General features: G+C 38.0%; 1 protein-coding gene across 3 annotated transcripts; it reads left to right on the top strand.

The window, feature by feature from the left end:
• Positions 1-5,809: 5,809 nt before the first annotated feature.
• On the top strand, positions 5,810-12,052 carry prss23 (serine protease 23). 3 transcript variants are annotated; one of them, XM_015036328.1, is made up of 3 exons: positions 5,810-6,099; positions 9,128-10,268; positions 11,971-12,052. In XM_015036328.1, exons 2-3 carry the CDS (start codon positions 9,139-9,141, stop codon positions 12,017-12,019), a joined length of 1,179 nt encoding a protein of 392 aa, XP_014891814.1. In that variant the 5' UTR covers positions 5,810-6,099; positions 9,128-9,138; the 3' UTR covers positions 12,020-12,052. The 3 variants fall into 3 exon arrangements, with proteins under 3 accessions (XP_014891814.1, XP_014891816.1, XP_014891815.1); XM_015036330.1 differs by having other exon boundaries at positions 5,827-6,099; positions 9,128-10,288; positions 11,971-12,026; XM_015036329.1 differs by lacking the exon at positions 11,971-12,052 and having other exon boundaries at positions 5,831-6,099; positions 9,128-10,329.
• Positions 12,053-12,067: the final 15 nt, after the last annotated feature.

Below are 12,067 nucleotides of genomic sequence, written 5' to 3' on the forward strand. Positions count from 1 at the left end.
TCTTTTCTTTGGTTGCAGCATCTTTGGTTTGCATTTGTCTTGTTAATTGTAGGCATTTGCTCCCATGTTTTGTGATTTCAACATTTCTTGTTTGCAGCGTTTTTATTTTGCATTTGTGTTTCAGTGTTTTGGAGTTTGCATCACTCATGTGTTTGCCGACTCCAAATGCCTACGTTATGTAATAAATCTGGTTCTGGTCTGCGCTGCACCCCCACAACCAGAACCAAACATGGAGAAACAAGATTCAGTTTTCATGCTTTTCTCATCTGGAAAAAACTTCCAAAAAACTGCAAAGCTGCTGAAACACTGAATTCCTTTAAATCCAGGCTGAAATCCCTCCTATTTAGAGTAAATTAAACATTGATTAAGATATTTGACGTTCATGATTTTGATGATGGCATTTGATAAAAATTTTATGTTTATTGCTTGTATCACAATTGGTAAGTCATGTTTTTATGTTGTAAAGTACTTTGAACTGCCTTGTTGCGGAAATGTGTCATACAAATAAATTTGACTTGAAAATGACTTGTTTTTGCAGTGTTTCTGTGTTTGGGGGAAATTTCTGCATTGTAGTTTTTTAATTATGCTTTTCATATTTTTTTTCACTAGAGAATTCAAACAAATTCTCTTTCTTCTAACATCTGAAAATAGAAATAAAATTGCTGTGTCTTGGTTTAATCATAGAACAAGTATTTTTTATATTTAACTTCTGGAAAAAGGCATAAACAGTTCAGGGTTTATGCTGAGCTCTTGACTAAGATGATCATTTCTAAATGTAAATCTTTCAAATAGTGTCGCTGTAAATAGTGTTAAGTTTATTACCAATGTCTTTCAACATTATTATTATTGTCGTTTTTTTAAAGTGAATGGTCTGTCTCCATTCTGTGAAAGCCTTTGAATTCATAACTTGTATTCTACGCTCCAAGTGTCATATGGATGCCGGCCCAGACTGATGTTATAATTGTTTCTTTTTAGTTTCTTAGTCTTCTCATACTTTTATTATGCTATTGCTAATGTTAATATAAATCAAGATATATAACCACAAAAACTTTTTTTTTATCCACCAATATGTCAAATTGGTGACCTCTTTTGAAAACTAACTGCAGGTTAAAATATAGCTGATCTTTCAGCCATTTTGTAACATAAGGTTCCATTATGGTGGAAAATAAGCGATTGTGACCAAACTGTGACTGAACTGCTGGATCGATCTGCTCTTGAATGGCGTTTTGATCCCTCTCTTTATTAATGGCAGTGCTCTCATTCTCCTGGATGAGCAGCAAACCCGACACATGGATTGCATCAGGATGCATTGCTGTGGGAAAGACACAGGAGTCATGGTAGCGCTAACATTTTCCTCTCCTGGCAAATTATTTTCCACGTCTCGAACAATCAGACAGAGAATTCGTCAAATAAAACACCTTTGCTCGCATTCCTGTGGAAGTTCAGTCTGTCCTTGGTTATTTTTGAATGTGTTTTGGTTGTCCAACGTGTGGTCCTGTCATAAACTTTCTAATAGTGTGTCAACCTGATGGAGTGAAAAATGGCAAACAGAACCCCGGTTCTACCTGGAGTCACATCAAGCACTGTTTATAATGTGGCCTTTCTGATCTGCAGAGCACTGGGGGGGAAATATGCCATCAAACTGGAGCAGAAGTGTATCTGTGTCATAAGATCATCTCTTGGTCCAGGAATTTCCTTTCATCTGGAGCCAACATGTTCTCAGCTGGGTTGATTTTCTATCATTTTTGGTACCAGAGGTACGACAGCAAGGCAGATTTACAGCCTCACATGTGCAAAATAAGTACATTTTGGTATCAAGTGAGAATCTGCTCTGACAAATGACTCAGTGTTCTTCATTTTTGTGGTAGCTAAGTGTAACCCTTCATTGTTCATCTAAGGTCCAGAGAAATAAAAAGAAAAAAAAAATCAAGTTAGTAGTTAACATCAGTCATAATAACATAAAATAAAACACAATAAATAACCCTAAACAAACTACAGAGCAATGGCTCCCAATGAAAAGTTGACACAATTGACAGTTGTAAAATTAAACACGGCTAAAACGCACAACGATCATTGTCATAACAGTTAAAAATATACACAAAACACGGCAAACTTAAACTTGAAACCCTCTATATAATCAAATCTGTCAAAAAAAATGTTAAAATATGTATATTCGTAAAGAAAACACGGACGGCAACAGAATACAGGGAAAGAACTGACCGTTACCGGTTGCCACGGCAACCACCAACCGTCAAGTGCCACGAAGCAAAATTTACGAAGCAATAAAAGTCAGGAGAAAACAACTTTCTGACTAAAGAAAATGAATTTGAAGAATAAATAAAACACATTTTGACAGACTTCACATTGTTAAAATAAAGCCCTGTTTTATACAAATAGGTTTTATTTCAACATTGTGACGTTTTTCAAAAAGTCTCGACTCTCACGTGAATTAAGGTAATTTCTACTCAAAATAGTTTCCTTCGTCACAAAATAAGTCAAACCCAGTCTCTAGCAGTTTAAATAAAGGATACAGCAGGTGTTTTCTTATTCATTTATTTTTAACGCCTTATTAATTTTGCTTGACAGTCAGTAATTCTTTGCACCAAAAAAACACTCATTTTGCTTATTTCACAAAATGCTGAATGGCTTTGGTGAGTTTTCTGTGACTCACAGTTAAAACCAAAATAAATCTGCAATTGTAAAGAAAAGAAAATGCAATATAATTTTGACTTGAAAGCATGGACTCCATCAAAACCTGGTAAGCTGAGCATGGCCAAGACATGTGCAAGTCAAGTGGCTCTGCTTCAGGTCTCCGCACCACCAGGGGGCCCCCAAGAGCATCAGGCCAGCATGAGAAAAATAATTGTTGGGGAAATAGAAGATCTCAAACTTGTGAACTTGTTTTCTGTAAATTTAGTATCTAACTGTACATTTAGTATTGACTATGAATTCAATCTAAATGTTGAATTCATAGCCACAATGTAAGCTAACAGTTAGCATAATAGACACTGGTTAGAATGAACAGTTTAAACCAAACAAAGTGAAGGTAGGTAAATTTTTATTTCTGAACCGTTTTAAATGGTGAAAATTTACTCTTGAATCAACCCTGCTCTGAGAATAATGTAAGCTAACGGTTAAGCTAACAGCTAAACCATTAGCTTAACTGTTAGCTTTGGATGCATAACAACCTTGCCTTCATCGTGACCTCAAATGATATCTCACTCCAGAGATTTCAGTATTGTAATTTGGAGAATAAGTATATTAAAGAAACATACTCCATCAGACTGATCTTGAACAGGTAAGACAAGCTTGTTTTCTTCTCTATTCATTGCCTTAATGGTGTTATAATTACACCATATCACATTCCACCACCATGTGATTTGAGATCAGCTTCCTCTCAAACCTTTTGTTTACACTTCTACACCACCAAAGCACACTGGGAGCTCGCTTCTGCTCTTCAGCCAGTGACCCCTGACAAGACTGAGCAGGTAAAGCCTGAACATTTGAATTAAGACTGACAAGCAGAACAAATCGCTTCGGAAATGAAAGAAATATTACCAACAGATGTTTATTTAACAGGTTTAAGACCCTTTTTTTTACGTTCCACAGGTGGCTCTTATGAAAAGTGAACCAAGAATGAACCTTGAAACATGAGTTTGACAAGGAACAACTAAGAACTGCTAATCGACCTGCAGACAGGACACAGGTGGGATGTATGCGCTTTCTACAGGATGACAAACTGAGGGAGATGGACTGCAAAGGCTCTGTCATATATATTTACATTTACTCAAAATTTCTTTGTGTAATTTTTTGTAGCTTTGTGTTGTGAAAAAATGTTATTTGGAAAAATAGTTCAACTTTTTAACTTTTTTTTATAATTAAAAAAATATTGGGAATTTTTTTTTCCCTTCCTCTGCTTTAATTTGTTTTTTGTAAAAATGTTTCTTTTATTCGTAAAAATACCAGAATGGGCCGTATATTTCTGTCAGTTTGATTACACCATTTTCACAAATTTAATCAAATATTCTAATTATGCATTTACTATGTACTTGAGTAGAAATACTTTTTTTTCTTTTAGATCTCCTACTTTAGAGATGTTCAATATTTTATATTGTCTTTTTGATGCTATACCAAGTCCAGGGCTAGTGTTGCTGCAACTGATGAAAAGCTTTTTATCATTTAATCAAACTGCTGATCTTTACATGTTTCTGTGGTTTTTCCCTTGAATTAGGGCTGAATTTATATGTTTACAAAACACTTTAATAACACATAAAACAATAGAAAACCAAATCAAAGCTGAATCTTTTTGAGATAGAGATGAGAATCTATGGAATGCAAGATGGAATCTGTAACGTATTATCCAATACCACTACCGATATCGACAATGTCAATATTTTAGTTGGATCTTCCCACTTTGTTAATTTCTTGAATGACTATTGTTCACTCCTACTTGAGTAAAAATACATTAAAGTAATTCTCCTCTTACTTGAGCACAGGTTTCACCCAGAGTCCTTTTACTCTGTAGAGGAACGGACCAATCAGACCTCAGGTGACTAAAGGTCAAAGGACGGGCAGACGTGCCGCAGCACTCCTCTGCCTGCAGGCTGCGATGATCTCTGAGCTGCTACAGTCGGTCTTTTACGTGAATCTATCAAAGCTCCTTGCAGGAGCCATAATTGGAGCGCAGTCGTGCCAGAAACAAGATTTTTCTTGCTTGGGTGTAGCTGTTGGCTACCAAAGCAAATGCCAAAGGCCTGTTATCACAAATACATATAATCTGTTACTGAGGCATGTGAACGTGAAGCTGTCTGTTTCAATGCCTCCCATGTACAAGTTAAGGTACATTTCCACAAGTAAAAATGTCAAATCAGCGCTTTGAAGCTTTACAGAGGGAACACAAATGTGATTTAAAAAACTGTGAGTAATTAAGTTCTCTATTTAGATTTTAAGGAATATTTTTGTTTTACAACAAGTTTAATCTGCCTGGCAGGAGTCAGAGTCCAGACAATGTAGCCAATGATTATTGACAAAAGTAAACTGGTCTTCACATGAAGTTTTTCTCTTGAAAAGTAAAAAAAAAATTTTAAATATATTTTTAGCACTTTTATTCCTTTTAAAAGTGAGTAAAAGGAGTCTTTTGTGAGTTTCTTGGTTGAGTAAGAATTATGTAAAATCTTAATCTGCCTGGAATATTTTGGGGACTTTTAATAAACATTGAGGTTAAAAGTCTTTGACGTAATGAAAAGAATGAGCCTAAAATCTGATAGGGCAAAAACAAAAAAATGTGTTGTGAAGCTCATGATTACAACTATTCACCCATTTAAAAGTAAGTTAATGTCAAAACTTTAAGTTGACATAAATGTACCAGTTTTCAGGTTGAAAAAAATTTGTCCCCTTACAGATAATTAAAAATTTAAACTAAATGAGTAAATGCAATTAAAATAGTTTTTAATTATCCAGACTAAACTGAACTTATGTGAAAATATTTGCTAAAAAAAACAATGTGATTAATCACTTTTATTTTTGTTTTATGCCATAAATCCCAATAAAATTCACTTAATTTGATTGTATCACAACCAAAAATACTTAAATGTCAGGAGCGAACGACAAGGCATTTGCGTCAACAATAGAAAAGACAAAAGTCACATTTGGAGTACCACAAGGTCAAATCCTAGGGTCCCACTTATTTATTATCTCGAGTTATCACCATAAATATAAGCTTGGATTAAATATTTGAATAAAGTCTTTTCTTTTCCAGGTAGACACTGACCGGTCAAATGTAGCAGAGGGGCACTAGGACCACGGGGAGGGTCTGGGTCAGAGTAAATCCGCCTGTGTTCAGAGCGGATCATGCAGACGCGCATCAGCGACTGAACCGCACAGGCTGCTGAGGAGCTCCGCACATTCACTGCGCACCTGGCGCTTCATTTGCGCACAGAATAGAAAAAGAAAGAGAAAGAGAGAGAGTGGGAAGATAAAGGTGGAAGAGGAGAAACTTGCCTACGGATATAATGAGGGAAGCCTGGGGAAATGACCCTGATGGAGAGGAAAACCTGACGGGGATGTGAACCGATCCACAGACATCAGTCTAATCAGCAGGTAGGCATCAAAATAAACGATTTACTTAAAAACAGAATCAGCTTTAAGTTTTCTGCTCCAAATCAGTGCTTGGCTGCTTCTTTAAAGATTTAAAAAAAGATCATACATGAAAAATACAACAAATTGCTGTCGTTTATTTTGCATTCAGAGTCAAACTGAGCTTCATATTGCTTTTACATTTTCATCTTTATGTCACAAATTTAACCCCAAACCAATTTTATGTTGTTGTTTTTTATTATTATTTTTTGCATGTTTTATGCAAATATTTTAGTAGTATCAGCATGTGAATATAAAAATCTAAGGAAGACAACTTTTCTGTCAGTTCAAAAGCGAAAGAAATCAGTTTTATACCTGAAAAAAAAAGAAAGTCTGCATTTTTCTGCTTGTGTGTGGGAGCTCATAGGTGTGTGGACATGCCCCACCCTGTCTTGTTTCTGGAGTAATGATCTGTGTTGCCGCCCTGCCTCGACTTGCTGCTTTTTACTTTTCTGCACACCTGCTATAGTCATGCCATGCGAGCCCAGGGATCCACAGCGGGGATCGAGTGTCTCCTTTCTCTGTTCATCTGCTCTGAAAGCCTCGCTGTTAATGAATGCCACCCTTTTTACCTGGTCGGCTCTTTATTACAGGCCTTTCTCTGGAATTTGTTCATTGCTTGTTGAGCCAAATAGACATTAAAACGCTTGTTTGCTTCCATCGGGTGAAATCCTATTATCCTGGTAATCTATATTGCAGGGAACAAAAGGGTCATTGTTGTCTCACCGCTCCAACTTCAGGTCCGGATTGCAATACTGAAACGTGTGAGCTGCACCTACTTGCAGAAGTTTAGCTATTAAGGCTGGACAATATGCCTGAGTCGAAATCAATAATTTTTTATTCGTTTTTTTGTTTCAAATATCTGAAATATTACCAAACATGATTGGGTTTTTTAAAATTATTATTTTAAACAGTTATGAGGCACAGTGGTGAAACCTGAAACTGCTGCTGCACCAGTTACTCAGCAGGTCGTTGCTAGGTAACCAAAGAATGAGTGAGTTGCTAGGTAACTAAAGAGCGAGTGAGTTAGTTGATGCCACCAACTTTGCTTAGTTGGCTGAAGTCTTTTCTCTGCCGATATCTCCCAGAATGCTGTACAGTTCTGGGTTGAAGTTCAGTGAATACATATCTCAAAAGTCTTAACCGCCATCTTGGTAGGCAAATACAGCACAAAGCATAGATGAACCATGGCTTTGAGATCAACAAAAAGAAAGTTTATTGACACTCTTAACCAATGTGTGACAGAAATATATTTTTGCTGCTGTTGGGATCGACCTGTATGATGCAGAGAATGTGGCTTGCTTATTGTTGTCATAGCTACTTCATAGCAACTGTCATGACAGGTAGTTATGGCAGCTTGTCAGCTACAAAGTTCCTGGTTCCTCACATGAGAACTATGTTCATTATGAATATACACAGTTCTCATGTGACGTCACACTTCCAGTAACTTTGTAGCTGACAGCCATCTTGAGAGGGATCTGTAAGGAGTTGCTATGACAACAACAAACAAGCCACAAGCTCAGAACTAGCTCTTGCCTCATTCGTATCTAACTTCTAACAATAAAAGTACATTACAACTATTAAGTCTTAAACTTCATTTTAAATGTTCTTTCTTTTTGCTGGTCTTGAAGCTGCACTTGCCCATCAAGATGGCGGTTCAGTGCTGCAGATAACTTCTTGTTCAGACTTGTGGAAACTATGTATTGAATATTGACTAAACTGTGAGATGTAGTATCTATGGATATTGATCATCTATCACAATATGTATTGTTATTGATTTATTATCCAGCCCCAAATTGAACATACAGAAAAAAATTGGTTTAAATTATTCAGATTTTGTAATGTTACAATAAAAAACATCAATTTCTAACATTACAATGCATCAGAACCTGATTGTGCAATTCTTTGCATAATTACAGTACTATTTTAATTCTAACTAAAGTAAAGTGGTCAGAAAACAAAAGCATCACAATCACATTAAATTATTTACAAATCTGTGGTTTTAACTCATAAAACACGGAAAAGGTCAAGGCTTGCAATCACTTTTGCAAGGCCAGATGCACACCTTGTAAATTTCCCTCAAACTCCTAAATGGGTTTTGTTTTCACTCAACTTTTTGTTAACATGGCTAAAAGGAGCAGTATTATGTCAAATAAACTTTGTTGAGGTTTATATTATGCTACAATGTTATTCCTTCATCAAAAACATACCTGGATTGTTGCCTCGATTCTTTTGTACATATTTGAGAAATATTTTAATCTCCCTTGGCAACCCTTCAGGAGCGCCTAAACGTTTGCTTTTACCAACTATGGGTCTCACAGAGCTCCCTTCCTCCAAGTTGCACGACTAAGCTCCTTCAGACTAGCGGCAGCAGCAATTAGCAAACATCTGGTGGAACTGTGCATCTGCTGAGCTCATCATATAAGTTACTTGCAGGGTTCCCCCAGTGTATTATAAGCCGCCAGGCTTTACTTGGGCCCCCACCAGGCTTAGCATTGCATGTTTATTTAACTTCTCTTTTTTAAATGTTTGCATTTTTAAGACTTTATAATCAGTATTCATGTATTAATCTTCCAATAACATAATTATCAAGTGATATTTTCAAACTTCCTGTAACATTTTTTAACTCAAAAACACGGCAGGCCGCTGGATAAGTGACTGCCCTAACCTCGGGGCTTAGCATGTTTACTGGGGGAAACCCTGGCTTGTTCTTAAAGGGTTAATGGAGAAACGTTGTGATGACGTACTGAAGGTGGAAGGAGCTTCTTAAAGAGACAGCGGTCCAATAAGGTGTTAAATTATGAAGTCAAATTTCTTTTCAGTCATGTTTGGTATATATATATATATATATATATATATATATATATATATATATATATATATATATATATATATATACAACTGAAGTGAACATTAACTTGATTATGATATAAAATGTAATTATGTGTCTGGAAAATACAACTTTAAATGATAATTTTGTGAATATTTTCAGTGTTTTCCACCATGACGCCACGAGAGATCACCATCTCAACTCACCTGCTCCTCCATTACCTCCTCCCCTTCACCCTCTGTCTTCTCCAGCCTCCCCACCACCAACCCGTGCACGTGCCCACCCTGGTCCCGCACGCACCGACACCTCTGACCCGCTCGCGCTTCAGCGCCGAGGCCCAGCTGGACTTCACCACCCGCTGCAACTCCAGCTGCTTCCACCGAGCCGAGCAGGAGGAGCAAATGACGGACAAACTGGCCTTCGAGACGCTGTACGCGGACGGTTTCCGCACCCTCACCACAGTGGAGGTGGAGGAGGATGATGGTGATGATGATGCTCTTCACCCGACTCACGCGCCCGCGTGGAGGCGGAGGAGACGATTGAGGCGGAGGATGAAGCGGCAGATCTACGGAGCGGACGGGCGTTTTAACATCCAGGGTGACGACTTCCTGATGGATTATCCCTTCTCCACAGCGGTGCGCATCTCCACCGGATGCACGGGCGTCCTGGTGTCCCAGCAGCACGTCCTCACCGCGGCCCACTGCGTGCACGACGGGAAGGATTACGTTCATGGAGCCCGGAAGTTGAGGGTGGGCTTCCTGATTCCTCCGTCCGTTAATGGCACCAAAGCCGGGTTGATTCCCAACAAGAAGCCCCTGGTCCGCTGGGTTCGGGTGAAGCGCACCCGGGTGCCGAAGGGCTGGATCCAGGGCCCGCAGGAGGTCAGCATGGACTTTGACTACGCCCTTTTGGAGCTGCGGTGGCCTCACCGGCGCCCCTTCATGCGGCTCTCTGTAGCGCCCTCTTCGGACGATCTGGCAGGGAACCGCATCCACTTCTCCGGGTTCGACAGCGACCGTCCGGGGGAGCTGGTGTACCGGTTCTGTCCGGTGGAGGAGGAGTCGAGCGACCTGATCTATCAGCACTGCGACGCGCGGCCCGGGGCCAGCGGCTCCGGGGTGTACGGCCGGGTGTGGGACGTCGGCTTGGAGCGCTGGGAGAGGAAGGTGATTGGGATTTTCTCTGGACACCAGTGGCTGGAGATCGACGGAGAGAACCGGGATTACAACGTGGCTGTCCGCATCACCCCGCTGAAGTTCGCCCAGATCTGCTACTGGGTGCACGGAAACCGACTGGACTGCAGGCAGGACTGAGACAACCGAATTAGAAATAATACAGGGTGACCTTTCCTTTTAGCTACAGCAGAAAACATCCATGGGGTGATGTTAGCAAAGTTACAGTGAAAATTTAACAGCAATAAATGTTTTATTTACCATGTTATAAAAGAAAGAAAATGATCTGTTATTCAAAGTCATACGTTCATCATGTCATTAAATCATTTATAATTAAATTATTGAAGCTAAATATTAAGCTTCAAACTAAATATTTAGGTAGCATGCTAACTATGTAGCTAGCAAGCTACACATTTAGCTTGATAGCTTAACGTGTAGCCAATACACTACATATTTAGCTTCAAACTGAATATTTAACTTGTGAGCTAAATACTTTATTTAAAACATTTAGTTTTCTCATAAGACTTCAAATTAAATATTTATCTTGTTAATAACTAAATACTTTGAGGCTAAACATTTAGCCTTCTAACTAAATATTTAGCTTTCTAGCTAAAAATATTTAGATTGGCAACTCAATAATTGGCTTAACACTAAATATTTGGCTTGCTAACTAAATATTTAGTTAAAATAAACACTCAGCTTCAAGCTAAGTATATAGTTAACTAACTAAATATTTAGCTTGCAAACTAAAGTTTTGACTTCAAACTAAATAGCTTGCTAACTAAATGCTTAATTTGATGTAAAATATTTTGTGTGCTAACTAAATATTTAGTTTCAAACGAGTACTTGAATGAATAAAGATACTTTACTAATCTCAGAGGGAAATTGGCAATTTAGTTTGTAAATTAGCTTGCTGACTAAATACTTAGTATTGAGCTAAGTATTTAGCTTCAAACTAAGTAGTTAGCTAGTAAGCTAAATATTTAGTGTGCTAATTTTTAGTTTGAAACTGACATTTATAAATGAATAGTTACGGTGAAAACATGAACTATTTTTTTTCTCTTAGATTAAATAACCCAGATTATTGCTGTTAATTTTTGACAGTGTAACTTTACAAACACACCTTATAAACATCTGAGTGAAACAGAAATATTTTCATGTAGAGGTCATCAGGGAAAAATCTACATTTGGCTCCATGTTCCCTCTCCTGTATTTAATTGGTAACCTCTGCGCCCGTTAAATAAATCTGCCTGTGAGATCACAGCTCTGATTTTTGCCCGCGGTCAGATTCATGTCAATGTTTCCACAATAATAACTGAACCTCCTCAAGAAGAAAAAACACTTTCTCCTGGTGCAGCAGCCGTCCCGCTGTCGATTACTGTAATCTACCGAGGATAAATTATAATCCCCCTTCCTCTTTCATCTGCATCCCGCTTTGGTGATTTTGGCAATTCTCCATTTATAACACATCTCCTTCTCCGCCCTCCTGCACGCATCTGAAAAGTAAATAAACAATAAAGCTGCTTCCTATCATTTCGGCGGACACTTTACACTTCTCATAGTTGACTGAGGACAGAATGTTAATTTTATTTTTTGACGAATGCTTGAGATATTTTAATAAACAGAGTTTTAATTGTTTGTGTGAAGTCCTTTTGGTGTAAAGTGGAGTTCGACTGCCCCCGTGTGGTCATGATAAATACTGCAGCTCTCAACTGTGAATGCGCCTCGTTGATGTTGCAGATTAATCGATTAAAAATGCTGCCCTTAAAGAATTAACACCTTATAAAAACATAATTAACTATCGATGCTTTTCTTGTATGGATGTACAAACATAATTATGAATACCAAGAGATGGAAGGATGAATGTATAAACAGAAGATGATTTATGGCTGACAGAAGGTAAAGCGAATAAGTACAGAAATGACTAATC

The sequence above is a fragment of the Poecilia latipinna genome, unplaced genomic scaffold (genome assembly GCF_001443285.1).
Source record: "Poecilia latipinna isolate Pla-1442-1.1 unplaced genomic scaffold, P_latipinna-1.0 Scaffold364, whole genome shotgun sequence".
NCBI lineage: Eukaryota > Metazoa > Chordata > Actinopteri > Cyprinodontiformes > Poeciliidae > Poecilia > Poecilia latipinna.